This window comes from Esox lucius, chromosome 5, assembly GCF_011004845.1.
Source record: "Esox lucius isolate fEsoLuc1 chromosome 5, fEsoLuc1.pri, whole genome shotgun sequence".
In the NCBI taxonomy this organism is placed as follows: Eukaryota; Metazoa; Chordata; class Actinopteri; order Esociformes; family Esocidae; genus Esox; species Esox lucius.
Genome location: NC_047573.1, coordinates 19,855,335 through 19,873,997, shown reverse-complemented (window position 1 = coordinate 19,873,997; position 18,663 = coordinate 19,855,335). Strand labels below are relative to the sequence as shown.

At 43.0% G+C, this 18,663-nt stretch overlaps 1 protein-coding gene across 10 annotated transcripts in view; it reads right to left on the bottom strand.

Moving 5' to 3' along the window:
* Positions 1-421: 421 nt before the first annotated feature.
* sdk2b (sidekick cell adhesion molecule 2b) overlaps positions 422-18,663 on the bottom strand; it is a 298,546-nt gene continuing 280,304 nt past the window's right edge. For 6 of the 10 annotated variants that reach the window (XM_013133839.4, XM_013133841.4, XM_013133842.4 and 3 more), the window contains 3 exons: positions 13,815-13,956; positions 5,321-5,377; positions 422-4,166 (listed from right to left, as the gene is read on the bottom strand). In XM_013133839.4, the coding sequence (XP_012989293.1) occupies positions 3,711-4,166; positions 5,321-5,377; positions 13,815-13,956 (655 nt within the window). In that variant the 3' untranslated portion in view covers positions 422-3,710. The remainder of the gene's footprint in view (positions 4,167-5,320; positions 5,378-13,814; positions 13,957-18,663) is intronic. The other 4 variants (XM_020046793.3, XM_020046795.3, XM_020046796.3 and 1 more) reach the window with 2 other exon arrangements.

The window sequence follows — 18,663 nt, the reverse complement described above, 5'->3', positions numbered from 1 at the left end:
AACTGACTATAGTCTCACATTTAGAACTCAGCCACATCTGCATTGTGCATTTTGGTCATCGTTGTCGTAGAAGCCATTCAACGACGTCATCTCTTGGGACTGGGACTCACCTCGCCGACTCGCGTCCTTGGTCCTTGGTAACGTAGGTGACAAGAAACATCACCCGAGCCAGATGAGAGACCCGCCGGCCCTCCTTTTCCCTAAACGCTTTGCAAAATGGCCTGACCCTGCTCCACTTGGTGGACCCACATATCGGAACCATTGTACTCAATGACCGCTGAAGATGCTAGCTGCATCGTCAGCATGACACATTATATTATGTATAAGATGACACATTCACCGTTTACTGTCAACACCGTGTCACTCTATGTTACCACCACCCCAACCCCTGTCCTTTACAGTATCAACACAGCACCAGGTCTCCCATTGAAAAATAATTTATTTTGGAAATGTACCGTGATCATATATCCATTCAGGTTCAGTATAATTATAGGCTCTTTTTTTGCGTACAGTGAAATCACCACACAGAGAAAAAAGCAGATGATATTTAGGAAATGATGATACAATTTTGACTATACCAACACTGAGTCTGTACTGAATGTATCCGTTCAGCGGGGCTTGAATGGCAGGCACCAGACGGGCTTATCTACCTACCTTCCCTCTTCCTCTCCTGGGCAAACTATACAAACAACTTTTGTATCCACAAACAGTAGATGCTTTGTATAAAGCTCATGTTGAAGAAGTGCTATCATTAATTGTCACACAGTAGCACTGACAATAGTCTCATATTTAGATTTAGACCTTACAGTCAGTCACACTTGCATTGAGCCTTTCACGTCGTCATCATCGACCTTGCGCGTCATGAGAGGTTTATCTATCCCGTAGCGATCTCTCTGCGGCAGCTCCATGACAGTGCCCCTTACAGAGTCGGTCCCTGAGCCAGACGACCACCTGGGACGATGCGCTCTTTCCACTACAGAAATGTCAGATCACGCTCGCAGTCGATGTTACAGTGACATTAGCTAGCAAAACTCGTGCGCGTCAAATCAAAGGCACTCCTTCGATATCACGTTGTTTTTGATTTAAAAAAAAAATGAAAACATTGTGGTGAGTCACGTTCAGAAGGTTGGAGCAACGACCAACTCAGCTACCTAACACATCGGTCCAAGTCTACTCCAGGTTTGAAAACTATGGTATTTCTGTTATTCAACTTGTCCCGAATTTCTGAACCTGCTCCTCTCTGTGGACCTGCATCTGGGAGCGGGAACACTGAACAAAAATAACATTGAAATGCCGCCTCGTCGTGGTTGTGGAGGCGTGCCCAAGCCCCTGTGTGATGTATTGTTGTGGGCCACTGGGCCTGTCGGCGCTGGGTCGGTGGGAATTGTGACTGGGAGTAGGTCATCAAATAGCGGTAGGGTTGTTGGAGGTCTTCCGACCCAGCCCTTATCAGATTCAAAGAAGGCTCATTGTAGCTGACGAGGCCATGTGATTGCAGTTACCTGGTCTGGCCCAAATGGTACCTTATTCCCTATTCAGTGCATTACTTTGAACAAGGGCCCATAGTGTACTGGCCAGAAATAGTACACAGGGGGAAAGTGTTCCATTTGAGACTCAGGGGGTAAGTCTTCTTCAGTTATGTCAGATAACAAATAGTTATTAAAATTAGGGGTCATCACCGGGATCTGTTTTGCCTGACCAAACTCTTTCCCGATACTCAAAATAAAAAAAAAAAGACGGGATCGGGGAACAATAGAATATAATTTGTATGGAAAAATACAAAATATGCACATGCGAATATTTGCATGTAATGGATTTTAAGTATCCATTCACACGTTAGACCAGTGATCACAATGCTAGCAGCCTACCTATTTTAAGCTACTCAACACAAGTCCCCAATAGCCTTTTACCGGCAATGTTGACTCTCTTTAAACTGTAGCAGGTTACAGGCAACGCAACATGTCAATATGGTAGATAATCTGCATCTCACATTTACAAATATCCAAACTGTAGCTGTGTGGCACGGCTCCAAAATATAAACTGCTACTCACAAAACGGCAGACACATTGTCCTCAAAAGCGCTCGCTCAAGGCGAAATCGACATTTGCAACGTTGTTCAACGTTTACACTAACAGAAGCAAGAGTACGGGCTCGACTTGAAAGTCGGATCTGCGAGGAATTGATCAACCGCAGCGACATCCGTGGTCATGAGTCTTCGCTGCTCTGGCCATATGCTGACGTTTTTCTGTGCAACGCAGCAATCGAATATGTTCCCTGGGACCGAGTCAATATGATAAACAGGTTAGCGTGAAGTAAAAAAACACACAAAAACCCCACAACCTTCCTACAGTTGATAGCCAGGTGCAGAAGAACAAGTAGCTTGCTGATGTCTTCCAGGTAATGGTAAGATAAAACCAACGTGCTTTTCTTTATAGTCCAAACACACTATAGTAAAAAACATCAACAAAATATTGTTGTGACTTAGTTTTGACTTGATTCAATTGCAACAAATACAACTGGAAAACATTAGATTCCATTGTATATTTCTCAATTAACATTGCTCTAATTAAGCCAGATTTGTATTGTTCCTGATATAAAACAGCATTCCCAGTTTGAGCAGGAATCCTGGAATGACATATGAATCCCTAGTTGTAATCCACCAGGGCATGTCTAATCCACTGAAGGACACTCAAATTGACAACCCGCAGTCCAACCTCAACATTTTCACTTCAGACATACAGTACATTTCATTTCCCATCCCTGCCCGGTGGTGCAGACGCGTGGCCGACCAGACCTTTGGTGTTCCTACACGTACAGCACAGAGCTGTGACCTGTGACCTATCACAGGGCTGTCAGACTCAATTGTGCTATAGGCTATTCCATGCCACAGAGCTTATTCCAATGAATTCCATGGTCCATAAGTCTTACACTGTAGGTCTAAGGTCAATAAAATGTCTCACTTGAAGACACAGTTTATTTTGGCTATGTTGGACAGGCTCAGGCATTTTCATGGCCAGAATAGCAAAGGGATGCTTTTGGCCTCGATTGCCCCCTCCCGCATGTTTTTCACTTTCATCACTTTGTCTTTTCCATGCCGGTTCTTCTCTCAGTCCATCCAAATCTAGTCCTCCGCCTCGCTCATGTAGCTCCATTTTCGGATTCCAGTTCCATGGGTATGTGTTATCCAAGTATGGATCAAAGCCATGACAGGTTTATATTTGTCAGGATGTTCTTCTATATTTCTTTCTTTTTTTTTTTTTTTTTTTACAGAATCTTACTAGATTATTTTCTTTATTGGATGTGTGTAAAAGCTTAACAATGAAAAAGAAAAATAAAGAAAAAAAACCTCATGCAACTCTATCAACCAGCAACACAAAAAGAGAAGCAAATAGATACTATAATGTTCTCAGTAGCTGTCTCTCAGTTAAAGAATTTAAAATAAAATAATACCAGCCCACGCACACAAGAGGATAAATGTACTGAAAAAAAGTATAAAACTTCAGTTGTGATCCTTAAAACGTAACTCAATAAAAAAGCAGGAGAAAATCTAGAATAACACCACCCATGACAGAAAATAAAATAAAAAATGCTGAATTTTAGGGTTTGTTTGTTGTGTTTTTTTGTGTTGTTATCTACTCTCTAGAAACCAACACATGTTGGCCGGTAAGGTGTGTTTGGTTTTCAGAAGGGAACTCAAGTTCCTCTTAGCATCAAACAAAGGAGGAGAATCCAGCAATGGGGGCCCGAGATCCAGTGGCTGGGCTGGGACTGCTGGGGGGCCAGTAGGAGAGGGTGTTGGAGTGGCTCGAGGGAGTGGAGTTGGAGAGTTGCTGAGAGGGGGTGGGAGTCCGGCTGCCTTTAGGCCTGAAGAGACTACCTTGGCCTTGAGGGGGGAGACCTGGGTGTTGACCCTGGGTCTGGGTCTGGAGCTGAGGTGGAGGGCTGGTGGAGGTGAGTTGGGGTGGCAGTGGGGGCAGTGGTGGTGGCGGGGCGCAGGGCTCTGCTTCGCCCGACTCTGACTCGGTGTAGCTGTAGGCTTGAGCCCGGGAGATGCCCTTCTGTTGACGACGCCAGGAGTTGTAGTAGGTTGGATCACTGATGTAGTGGCTCACAAAGGAGTGGGTCTTCTGCCTGTTCTGGTCCACCTCATACTCACTGTCACTGCCCTGAAGGGGGAGAAGGGAGGATCAGAGGGGTAACAGAGTGTGGAAGGGAGAAGTTAGGGAGAAGGGGGGCAGAACAAGGGAGGGGGAGTGTTATTATCACCATATCTAACATTTCTCTGAGAGATTAGAGGTGTGATAATGCGTGTTATTATTCAATGCAAAATACCTTTAGTTTATGCACACACCACACTACCGAACACGCCAAACATCCTCGAAACCAACACACTAACCACCAAGCACACAAACCACTAAACACACTAACCACCAAACACACTCATCTCCAAACTAACTCACCACCAAATACACAAACCTCCGAACTAAGACACCACAACACACACTCACCACCAAAAACTCATCTCCTAACACACTAACCACCAAGCACACTCATCTCCAAACATACTATCCATCAAACTAACTCACCACTAAATGCACTTACCACCAAACCCACTAACCACCAACCTAAGACACCACCAAACACACTCACCACCAGACACCAACCACCAAAATAACTCACCACCAAACACAAACACCATCAAACACCACCAAACACACTGACCACCAAACACCCAAACCACCTAATAAACACACAACTAAAGACACAACCACTACCCAAACTCACCACCAAACATAAACACCACCAAACACACCAACCACCTAACAATCTCACTACCATCAAACATATACCACCACAAACATGTACAACTGCAACCAATCACATAACACCACCACCAAACACATGCAACCACCACCAAACACATACCACCACCACCAAACACATTCAACCACCACCAAACACATACAACGTACATCCCGCCACACACGCATATACTAAGCATGATTGCAAAGGAGGATGATTTGTTAATGGACATGCAGATTAATCAGATCATCAAAATAGATAAACAGCCAATTGATGAGGTTTTACATGAAGTAACCATACCAACAGCCATATTTGTATTTAATATCAACTATAGGTAACCGTCGGGTACAGAACGAAGTAGGAAGACACAGGAAAATTCTAAAGGCCCCTAGAGGAGTCTGAGAGAAGAGGACAGGAGAGGAGCGAAGGAGCAGGTGGATGGGGGCTAAGGAACAATCAGTCTCCTACTAGTAGTCTACACAAACACACAAGCAGGCAGAAATCTACAGAACCTCACCCAATTCTGTGGAAGTACACGTAGGCCACCCGTCCCATACGAGAACACGAGGGCCTCCTATGGGTGACATGGACAAAGACATGGTTTAGAACACCACAGTACGTCATGACCTCCGTCCTCCATGATCTATCTTCGGGACCCTCAGCAGCAAATATAGGTGCATATGGTGCTTTTTCCCTAAGTAACTTAAAGTTCCTTAGTTCATTAAAAGTTACTTAGGGTACAGTGAACTCCAGCAATATTTGGACAGAGATGCTTGAAGGTGTACTCCAGCTCTATGGATTTCTAATGACACAGTGACCCCGAGGTTATATTATAAACTATCAGGCGATTGTACAAACAATTTTCCAATTACTGCATCTTTTGTACATACACTGCCTTCAGAATATATTCACATGCCTCTTCAATTTCGCCAAATTGTGTCGAGTTAAAGACCTTTAATAAAAAATTCTAAATATCTCTCATACAGTTCATCAACCACCTGTGGCAAATCCAACTGATTTGACATGATTTAGAAAGGCACACACATATCAATTAAAGGCCCCACACTTAACAGTGCATGTCAGAGTAAAAAATAAGCCATCAAGTCCAAACAACTTTACACAGATATCTGAGATAGAATTGTGCCAAGGCATATATCTTGGGAAGGTTATAAAAAAAATGCTAAAGCATTGAAAGTTTCCAAGTGCACCGTCGTTCTGAAATGAAAGAGATTTGAAACCCCATAGAGTATTCCTAGAGCTGGGCATCTGGCCAGAGTAAGTAACCAGACAAGAATGGCCTTGGTCAGGGGGATGACAAAGAACACAAAGGCTACTCTAACAGAGCATTCTCCACAGAGATGATTTTCCTTCTGAAAGGTTTTCCATCTGTGCAATACTTCACCAGCCAGGCCTTTATGATAGAATGACAAAACAGAAGCCATTCCACAGTAAAAGGCATATAGCATGCCATCTAAAGGACTCTGAGAGCATTAGGAAAAATAATATCTGGTCTGATGAGACCAATAATCAACTACTAGTCTGAACGCCATGCGCTATGTTTGGTGAAAATAACGTACTTCTTGTGACCTAGCTAATATCCTTACACTCAAGCACAGTGTTGAAAGAATCATGTTGTGGGGATGCTTTTCAGCAAAAGGGACCGGGAGACTGATCAGGATGAAGAGATAAATGAACGGAGCAAAATTACATTGAGGTGCTAGAAGAATTTTATTGATCCAAAGCACACAGGTCCTCAAACTGCAGCAAAGATTCTTCTTTCAACATAACAAAGATAAGTGTGTGAATGTCCTTGAGTGGGCCAGCCAGGACTTGAACCCGATTGAACATTTGTGAGGAAACCTGAAGATTATAGTTCACTGTTGCTCCCTAGAGCTTGAGAGGACCTACTTAAAATGGGAAAGACTGGCCAAATCCAGTTATGCATAGATGGTAGATGCAAACCAGAGAAAACTCAAAGCTGTGTTTCGCATTTAATCCATTATAAATTAAGTCTACAATACATAAAATGTTGAATGCTGAAAGCATTCTTTAGAAATGTTGGCCCATATTGATAGGATAGCATCTTGCAGTTGATGGAGATTTGTGGGATGCACATCCAGGGCACAAAGCTCCCGTTCCACCACATCCCAAAGATGCTCTATTGGGTTGAGATCTGGTGACTGTGGGGGCCATTTCAGTACAGTGAACTCATTGTCATGTTCAAGAAACCAATTTGAAATGATTCGAGCTTTGTGACATGGTGCATTATCCTGCTGGAAGTAGCCATCAGAGGATGATGGTCATAAAGGGATGGACATGGTCAGAAACAATGCTCAGGTAGGCCGTGGCATTTAAACAATGCCCAATTGGCACTAAGGGGCCTAAAGTGTGCCAAGAAAACATCCCCCACACCATTACACCACCATCAGCAGCCTGCACAGTGGTAACAAGGCATGATGGATCCATGTTCTCATTCTGTTTACGCCAAATTCTGACTCTACCATCTGAATGTCTCAACAGAAATCGAGACTCATCAGATCAGGCAACATTCTTCCAGTCTTCAACTGTCCAATTTTGGTGAGCTCGTGAAAATTGTAGCGGAGATGAGTGGTACCCGGAGGGGTCTTCTGCTGTTGTAGCCCATCCGCCTCAAGGTTGTGCGTGTTGTGGCTTCACAAATGCTTTGCTGCATACCTCGGTTGTAACGAGTGGTTATTTCAGTCAAAGTTGCTCTTCTATCAACTTGAATCAGTCGGCACCATTCTCCTCTGACCTCTAGCATCAACAAGGAATTTTCGCCCACAGGACTGCCGCATACTGGATGTTTTTCCCTTTTCACACCATTCTTTGTAAACCCTAGAAATGGTTGTGCGTGAAAATCCCAGTAACTGAGCAGATTGTGAAATACTCAGACCGGCCCGTCTGGCACCAACAACCATGCCACGCTCAAAATTGCTTAAATCACCTTTCTTTCCCATTCTGACATTCAGTTTGGAGTTCAGGAGATTGTCTTGACCAGGACCACACCCCTAAATGCATTGAAGCAACTGCCATGTGATTGGTTGATTAGATAATTGCATTAATGAGAAATTAAACAGGTGTTCCTAATAATCCTTTAGGTGAGTGTAGATCAACAACATACTGTACAGTGTACACCGACGAATGTAAATTGTGATCTTCCTGCTCAGCTTTAGTTGTGTGATACCACCCAGACATTCACAACAGAAATGACACAATTTCAAATTTCTCTGAGTATTTCCAATAATTAGCACATTCCCAATAATCAGACTATATCCATTAAAGAAAGCTGCCAGTCCACAGAGCCAATGATTGATGAGTTCAGGGGCTCTAGCTTTCACCAAGTCAAGCTCAAATGTTAAAGCAGCTATTAACAAAAGGTAATGTAACAAAGACCCTTTCTTTTTCTTTTCAAGACAGTATCAGTTTTCAGCAGCTCAGGAATGGAATGATGGGGCTGATTGAAGTCCTTTAGCCCTGGTCTATCTCCTTCACTCCAGGGTCCCCAAGGCGCTGGCATTGGCCCCTGATGCTCCACAGAAAGAGCAGTCACTTGTAGGAATTTGACTAAACACGTGTCACCTGTGGCCAAGCTCGTATTCCATAATCTTCTGCTACCTCTTCTCAATCCATGGCTCATGTCTAAGACCCCCCCACCATCCCCTCTATAACCAATCATCTTCCACTAGAGGTTTCATGCAAAACTCTCACATTCAACTTTTTATCTATGTCAGAAACCTTCATGACTGCCAGAGGGGCTGATGTCAGTCATGCATTACAGAAAAAGGCCACAGTTTGTTTCTGCAAATCCATCCCCCTCTCCCTTTTCTCCTCTCTCTCTCCCCTCCTCCATTGGCCTACAGGGAATCCAAAACAGAAATAAGTTCTCAGCTCAACTACCACTTGTGTAGAGGGTGGTGCTTAAACTGGCACACATTTAACAGTTTCCTAACTTAACCTAGCAGAACATTCAACAGTTTCCTAACTTAAACAAGCACACCATTTAACAGTTTCCTAACTTAAACAAGCACACAATTTAACAGTTTCCTAACTTAAGCTAGCACAACATTTAACAGTTTCCTAACTTAAACAAGCACACCATTTAACAGTTTCCTAACTTAAACTAGCACACCATTTAACAGTTTCCTAACTTAACCTAGCACAACATTTAACAGTTTCCTAACTTAAGCTAGAACAACATTTAACAGTTTCCTAACTTAAACAAGCACACCATTTAACAGTTTCCTAACTTAAACTAGCACAACATTTAACAGTTTCCTAACTATTGAGTTGCTCAGTGAATATGGTCGTCATGTACTGTATCATAAGCTACATATATTACGTGTGTCTCTCCAGTGAATACATTTCCCTTAACAGCTGCATCATCCAGACTGACGTATCAACGGTCTCTGAGTCACCTATTGTAGCAGTAGCTTCATTGTGAGCACTTGAACCCCACTAGGCAGTGCTGGGACAGAATGAAAAGCATTCTTGTCATGCCTCCTCCAACTTCAGGAACCCTAGCTAAGACAAACAAGCATCTGATCTCAGAACAGATTAATTTAGCCTCTCCAAGTCAAATGGCATTACCTCACTCAGTAAGTATTAGCTAACGCAGTGTGCCCAAAGGCTGCAACAGTGAATGCTTGTGTACAGTGTTTGTATGTGGGAGGTTGTGGTGTTGGCTGTGTGTGAGAGAGTGAGTGGGTGGCTGCTAGGGGGAGGGCCGTATTGACTCACTGGTTTGTGTCCCGTTTCGGTCCACCCTCACCAGCGTTTTGGAGTCGTTGGGGATAACAGATGTTTCGTTCTCCAGAAATGTTCCCATCCACCCCTCCCCGTCTCTCCCCCCACCCCCCTCTCTCTCCCCCTCCCCCTGTGTCTCCATTCCATATCCTTGTCCAAAATAAACTCAAGGATCCTATTGTGGAACCCACGCTAAAATAAGAAGCGTTAAAATATGCCTTGAGGGGGTCTAGCCTGTGAACGAGTGATTCATTGGAACACATTAAAGGCTAATTAGGGAAGATGACTGTAGTGAACAAGCCATGGCTCCAGGCTACAAACAGCAGGAATCTGTCCCAAGGGCAGTGACCATTCTATCTGAGGATGAGAGGAGACAGCATGGTGGCCCGTAAGCACATCCCAGACAGCTCTTTGCAAAATAAGAATGTTAACTTACTGTCCAGACAGATTAACAATCTCTCTCATTAACAGGCGGGATATTTCTGACAGCCATTTGTCATGCAGACGGTGGTTTTCATTTTCAACGTGGACGGCGACAATAGTTTTATGTTTTATGTTGATTGACTGGAAATGTTGCTACTGTCGACAACAGTGCAAACAACTTACCAGAAATTGATATCCAAAATATATAAAAGAGAAGGAATAACCTCTAAAATATTACCTAGTAATATTACCTCATCGCCTAGACAGAGAAAGTTATTTTTAGTAACAGTGTTTTTTGTTGTGTGTGTGTGTGTGTGTCGCTTGCTGATATGAACTTATATGAACTGTAAGGTGGTCTTGGTAAGAGCATCTACTATATGACTAACACATATATGTGAATGGAAATCCAGCCGTATATGATTTGGGGCCGGACGTCAGGGCTATAATAAGACGCTAGATTATTTTGTTATCTAACTGTGCACCACCTTCTGAGGTGGCGCTTGCACATTTCCAATACAGGTTTCTGTCCAGAGCGCCCAAATATCACCAGACTTTCCCCCGACCGACGGCCACGATCCTGCATGGTCCTTCTTGAACACCCCGGTGTACATTCAAACTCTGTGGAAGATTCAGCGTTATTATTCCCTCTCTCGTCATGTAAAGAAGCCCTCGGTGTGACTACGCAGCTCCAAATCCCCTGCATCATGCACAGCCGTTGTTTAGGATGAACGTATTAATCAAAGGGTACTGACACATTTGGCTCTGGGCTAAAAATACCCAAAACATTTCTGTTGTCCAAGTGAAAATGTCCATCATCTGAATTATAATTAATTATACCATTTTATAGTCAAGTATTTCCACTGTCTCGCTAACACGCTCTCTGTTTTAATGACCATAACACACAGCCAGTTCTATTGTTGCATTGTTCCAGGATGTGACATTATATGACTTCATAGCGTTTGTGTAATTCTCCAGACGAACCCACAGCGCTCTTCCAGTCAAAACAATCCACTCGTCATCGGAGACAATGATAACACAGAAGAGGTCAATCCCAGTCTTCTAACACACACGAGGAACACTCTGGCATTTTACTTTTCTCATGATGAAGCCCCCCACAAATGCCCCCCTACTCCCTCCATAGTGCGCTACTTTGTGACCCCTGGCCCTTAGGCCCCATAAAGGGAATAGGGTGCCATGTGGGACGCAGGCCCCTCAGAGATGAGATCACTCAGCTGGTCCCAATCCAGCCACACTCACACAGAGGCTGTGACACTGACATCATGCTGCCCCACTCCTTGGGTGGACCGCTGGGATTCGGGTAACAAGCACAGCAAACGTGGTAGCCCTTATTAACTTCTTCTTCCAAATCCCTTCTGAAGGGGAGGACAAGAGCCAACTTATACCTGCCAGTGAAGGACCATAGGAGACCAATGCCGATGCAATGTGTGTGTGTGTGTGTGTGTGCGTCCGTGTGAGCTAAGCTGATAGCCTGGATTTATCTGCTCAATAAAACCTCAAAGAGATATCACATTCCTGGTCATGTGTAGAATGGACCACCAGTTGCTGCCAAGGCTGTGCTGTTCGTCAGGGTGGATGGCAGGATAATTGTAGGGCTGGGAGAACAAGCTAAGCCCTGCGTGTTGCCGAGCCCATCAGCGGTGACTCCTGCCTGGCCCCGCTGATGTCTAGGGCGGTTAGCCGGTGTGTCAGCAGAGGGTGGAGCTCTGGCGAACCAGATAGGCTACTGTAGTTGAGCTTGGGAGGGCAGAACGGCAGATATGTCTGCCTGACGATGACATGCAAAAATGCCTCATATTGGCGGATGTTTTGGTTGCAAGGAAAGGATCTGTCGATAGCAGTTCATTGGTAAGGGATATTTCTCCATGGATGTTAAAAGAGCTAAGCTCTTGATAAGGCAACAGCTGGAGAGAGACGCCTGGCCTTTGAGGAATTCACAATGGGATGTATTTAGTCGACCGTGAGGAATCTGTCCCAAATGACGGATGTATCTTTGTGCACTTCTATAGACCAATAGGAAACTGGTCAACATAGGGCACAATCGGTGAAACCGGGTGCGATTTGGGAGACATTGATAGCCACTCCTAGGTAACTTTAGAGAAAGTTAGAGTAGGAAATTCCAAGATGAAAGAAAACATGGAAGGAGCATAAACCATGAGAATTCAGGACCGCTTCCTCCCTTCCTTGGATGTGACTGCCAGTGAAATCTGACTGCCTGCCAGAATGTTTTCACACAAACCACTAGAGCAGAGGAGAACATAGAACTGAGTTAACAAAAACAACAATGAAATCAATGAAAAGGTTAATGAGATACAAGCAGGATAAAGAAGAATAAACACATGATGTCTAGAAATGAGGGACAGAGAGAGAAATGGAGACAGGATGAGAGAAAGAGAAAGAGTGAGTGAAAGAAAACAAGTGTGAGTGAAAGACCAAGAGAAAGTGATAGAGAAACTGAGAATGAGGGAAACAGAGAGGGAGTGAGAAAGAGAGAGAGAGAGAGAGAGAGGCAGACTGACAATGGGAAACATAAATACACATTCAATCTATTAACCAGAGGTGTTCACAGGCACCAGCCCCATCTTCCCCCTGAATCAGGAGATGATGCCCACACAGGGGCATTGTGGGTAACAGTCGCCCCAGACGAAGACAGGACCGTGGAAGGAGTCCAGTCTGGGATTCAGAATGCAGCCGGCGCCCCAGTCTCTGTGTGTATGGAAGCATGTGTGTGAATGTGTGTGTGCGCACGTGTTTGTGTGTGAGCTGACCGCTGACTACTGGCCCTACCCACAGAGTCTGTCTCCGACTCAGGCTGACTGCCCCATACAGTCGAGGAGAAACACAGGACACGCTTCACATCCAAATCTACTCTATCAATGCCCTGATTGTCTGGATGCTTGGTTATATTAGACCACAACCAGTAGACTGGACAATACACTTTAACAAACCCACCAGATAAACATTATCTAGGTACAAATCTAGGATCAGATACCTCTCACACAATGCTAACCTTAACCATTAGTGATTCACCATCAAAGGAGATAGATAGCATAAATCTGTATCAGATTCATAAGGTTGACAACAGACGCTGACACACAGATGTTCTCATGCAGGTACATGCTGTTCATTTACTGGGTGTCTGACAAATGGATGATGTTAAGGGTGGTACATACTGTTGGTACCTGGGAGTCTGACAGATGGATGATGTTAAAGGGGGTACATACTGTTCGTTTACTGGGTGACTGACAGATCAATGATGTTAAGGGTGGTACATACTGTTCGTTTACTGGGTGTCTGACAGATGGATGATGTTATAGGTGGGACATAGTATTCGTTTACTGGGTGTCTGACAGATGGATGATGATAGGGGTGGTACATACTGTTAGTTTACTGGGAGCCTAACACATGGATGGATGATGTTAAGGGTGGTACATACTGTTAGTTTACTGGGTGTCTGAGAGATGGATGATGTTAAGGGTGGTACATACTGTTGGTACCTGGGTGTCTGACAGATGGATGATGTTAAGGGTGGTACATACTGTTAGCTTACTGGGAGTCTGACAAATGGATGGATGATGTTAAAGGTGATACATAATGTTAGTTTACTGGGTGTCTGACAGATGGATGATGTTAAGGTTAGTACATACTGTTAGTTTACTGGGTGTCTGGGAGATGGATGATGTTAAGGGTGGTACATACTGTTGGTAACTGGGAGTATGACACATGGATGGATGATGTTAAAGGTGATACACACTGTTAGTATACTGGGTGTCTGACAGATGGATGATGTTAAGGGTGGTACATACTGGTGGTACCTGGGAGTCAGATTTCTCTGATGGTTTTTCTGTAAGGCTGCTGCTCTCAGCGGGGATTAGATCATTGTACTTTGTGGTGCTCAAATCCTCATCAGAGTAGTGGAGACTGCCAGGGCTGGGTCGAGGAGGAGATCTGAGGAGACAGGAATATACAGTATTTATAAACAAGGTGCTTCAAATCCTTAATTCCAGTTGGCCGATATCCATGGTATATGTGAGCTAAGGCACAAGGGTTGTGGTATATGGCCAATAATAATATGGCTAACATCTGTTTATATGTACAAAACACAGCAGAACGCCTGGACACAGCACTTAGTCATGGTATATTTGCAATGGTAAAAAACAAGTTCCTGTGCTGTTTTATTGCTGTTATGACAGAAGGATTCTGAGGAGTTCCTGGATGAACACAGTCAAATCCAATCACAACCTTAGGGTTAGAGTTGCACAAAAGTTTTTCTCAACCTCAAACACACATTTCCTGAATGTGTCCTGTATTTTCTCAAATCTACAATCACTCTCCTCAAAACCCACAACATATTAAAACCCACACATCTCACACAAAATGAAACATTGTACTTAAAACTAAATTAGCAGTCATATTAATTAAAGTTGGGACTTGCCCTCAAAGTAGGGACACATTGAAAAGACAATTCTTGGTCGGTACCGACAATCATTTGTAACACAGTCGGCCAATGTCAGTACTATTCAAATGTTTTGGTAATTTCTCTACCTGTGTACTTTTGGGTTTAATCAAATAAAATATTTGCTTTTGATTTCAACAAATTCAAATTCAGTCATACAAAAGTTATCTTTACATGTATTGAAAATAAAAAAAGTCTGATCATGAATAGTGGTGATTTCTACACGACAACATGGTGACAATTGAGCTTAACATAAAGGTGTGTAGCTGTTTGCATTAAAAACTAACCAACGAATTAACCAGAAGTGTTTGTGAAAATACAGTCGTGCGCAAATGTTTGCATACCCTTGGAGAATTGGTAATATACAGTGGGGAAAACAAGGATTTGATACACTGCCGATTTTGCAGGGTTTCCCACTTACAAAGCATGTAGAAGGCTGTAATTTTATTATAGGTACACTTCAACTGTGAGTGACAGAATCTAAAACAAAAATCCAGAAAATCACATTGTATGATTTTTAAGTAATTAATTTGCATTGTACTGCATGACATAAGTATTTGATTCCACAGAAAAGCAGAACTTAATATTTGGTAAAGGAACCTTTGTTTGCAATTACAGAGATCATACATTTCCTGTAGTTCTTGACCAGGTTTGCACACACTGCAGCAGGGATTTTGGCCCACTCCTCCATACAGATCCTTCAGGTTTCTCACCAAGCTGCTTGCCTACTGTCCTGTAGCCCATCCCAGCCTTATGCAGGTCTACAATTTTATCCCTGATGTCCTTACACAGCTCTCTGGTCTTGGCCATTGTGGAGAGGTTGGAATATGTTTTACTGAGTGTGTGGACAGGGGTCTTTTACACAGGTAACGAGTTCAAACAGGTGCAGTTAATACAGGTAATGAGTGGAGAACAGGAGGGCTTCTTAAAGAAAAACTAACAGGTCTGTGAGAGCCGGAATTCTTACTGGTTGGTAGGTGATCAAATACTTATGTCATGCAATAAAATGCTAATTAATTATAAAAAAAATCATACAATGTGATTTTCTGGATTTTTGTTTTAGATTCCGTCTTTCACAGTTGAAGTGTACCTATGATAAATTACAGACCTCTACATGCTTTGTAAGTAGGAAAACCTGCAAAATTGGCAGTGTATCAAATACTTGTTCTCCCCACTGTATGTACCATTTGTAAAGAAAATATGAGTGAGCAAGCAAAACACATTACTTTTATTTCTTATGGGATTCACATTCAACTGTAGGTCATAACAGAATGGAACAATCATTAAAAAAAACATGGCAACAAATAACTGACCCCTGTTCAAAAGTCTGCATACCCTTAGTTTTTAATATTGTCTATTGCCCCCTTTAACATAAATGACAGCGTGCAGTCTTTTGTAATAGTTGTCTATGAGGCCCCGAATTCTTGCAGGTGGTATAGCTGCCCATTCGTCTTGGCAAAATGCCTCCAGGTCATGCAAAGTCTTTGGTCGTCTTGCATGAACCATACGTTTGCGATCTCCCCAGAGTGGCTCGATGATATTAAGTCAGGAGACTGTGATGGCCACTCCAGAACCTTCACCTTTTTCTGCTGTAACCACTGGAGGGTCAACTTGGCCTTGTGTTTAGGGTCATTGTCATACTGGAAAGTCCAAGAGTGTCCCATGCGCAGCTTTCGTGCAGAAGAATGCAAATTGTCTGCCAGTATTTTCTGATAACATACTGCATTCATCTCGACATCAATTTTCGCCAGATTCCCTGTGACTTTAGAGCTCACACACTCCCAAAGCATAAGGGACCCACCACCATGCTTCACTGTGGGGATGGTATTCTGTTCTATTCTGTTGACCCCTCTCAATGGTATTCTGTTCTATTCTGTTGACCCCTCTCAAAAACATAGGGCTTATGGTTGTGACCATAAAGCTCTATTTTGGTCTTGTCACTGCAAATTACAGTTTGCCAGAAGCTTTGAGGTGTGTCAAGGTGTTGTCGGGCATATTGTAACCAGGCTTTTTTGTGGCATTGGCGCAGTAAAGGCTTCTTTCTGGCAACTCGACCATGCAGCTCATTTTTGTTCAAGTATTGTCGTATTGTGCTCCTTGAAACAACCATCCCGTCTTTTACCAGAGCAGCCTGTATTTCTCCTGTGGTTACCTGTGGGTTTTTCTTTGTTTCCTAAACAATTCTTCTGGCAGTTATGGCTGAAATCTTTCTTGGTCTACCTGACCTTGGCTTGATTTCAAAAGATACTGACATTTGCAAGGCTTTGCATATCTTTTTATATCCTTTTCCATCTTTATAAAGTTCCATTACCTTGTTAAACAGTTATTTTCTGCTCCCTATGGCTCAGTATCTAGCCTGCTCTGTGCATCCATGTGAGAGCTAACAAACTAATTTACTATTCATACACTAATTGCAATTAAAAAGCCACAGGTATGGGAAATTCACCTTGCCATTTTCACCTGTGTGTGTCACCTTGTGTGTCTGAAAGATGGCCAAACATTAAAGGGTATGTAAACTTTTGATCAGGGCCATTTGGGTGATTTCTGTTATCATTATGAATTAAAAAGGAGCCAAACAACTATGTGATAATAAATGGCTTCATATTATCACTATCCTTAAATAAAATAACTTTTTTTACAGTTATTTTCTAAATCAATGCCAAAATGTCACTATTTCTGCAAACTTATGAGCAGACCAGTACTTGAATAGTTCTTATGTGTTGGGGTAAATCATTTTCCTTCTGTAACTCTGCACCGTGGGTTTGTGTATATGTACGTAGAACCAGTTTTAGTTGGGTAGCGATTGTGAAAAACTGTAATAACAGTATACGTTGGTAATACTGCACCTAAAGCTACAAGGCACTTTAACACAAAGTACCGCTTTAATGAGGCTAATCATATTAAGTCACTAAGAAATTACGTTCACAAATTGGACAACCTGACACAGAAACTCAACGAAAGGATCCATGAAAACGAATCAACTGAACTGTTTCCTTTACAGGTACTTAACATGAATTCCCTATAGTCAAGGGATGAAATGGAAAAAATGAAAATAGTATTTGATGGTAACCCTACAATGATTATTTTGGGGTAGTGTTGTGGAGGTTGCAGGTTTTCTAGGAGTGGGAGAGTTTCTAATGAGAATCATGGGACATCCATGAGAGCCCAGCCAGCCTACAGTATCCCCTGGGATGAATAATATCTTCTGATTCAATACTGAGGGGGCTGCCTGTGGGACTGCAGGCACAGCTTGCCTTGTGACCCACTCATAAAGGAAAACCTTGTGGAATGGAAGAGCTCACTGGATGCAAGAATCCCCATGTGTCTTAGACAGGAAGGCTCAGAACGCGTAGTTATGATATGTTGCAAAGGTTATTCCTATGAATCATGAGATCCACATAAACAGCTGTGTTTCAGGGCGCGTGGATGACACTTAACAGCTTATTCATTCAGAGGTAAGTGTGAATTGAAGGTTTACAAGGGCGGGATTCATGAGTATGGAGTGAGAAAGGGCATTTATGAGTATGGAGTGAGAGAGGGCATTTATGAGTATGGAGTGAGAGAGGGCATTTATGAGTATGGAGTGAGAGAGGGCATTTATGAGTATGGAGTGAGAGAGGGCATTTATGAGTATGGAGTGAGAGAGGGCATTTATGAGTATGGAGTGAGAAAGGGCATTCATGAGTATGGAGTGAGAAAGGGCATTTATGAGTATGGAGTGAGAAAGGGCATTTATGAGTATGGAGTGAGAAAGGGCATTTATGAGTATGGAGTGAGAAAGGGCATTTATGAGTATGGAGTGAGAAAGGGCATTTATGAGTATGGAGTGAGAAAGGGCATTTATGAGTATGGAGTGAGAAAGGGCATTTATGAGTATGTAGTGAGAGAGGGCATTTATGAGTATGTAGTGAGAGAGGGCCTGGTAAGTGGTAAGTGAGTGAGTGTGGTGGGTAGGGTCATGGCAAAGGTATACAACTAAACTTATGAGAGAAAGAGAAGAAAAGAGAGGAAACACCAGCAAGTTATGCTACAATCTGGACTAGCTGCTGCCATAATGTCTGCTAATAGCAATACGAAAAAGGAAAATAAGTGATGCTTTTCTTCGGTCTGTAAGTCTGTTACAAAATCAGACATCTTTTTGCGACGATTATCTTGGTTGTGTTGGCCAGGAAAGCCATAGTCTTTCTGCGGTTTCTCTC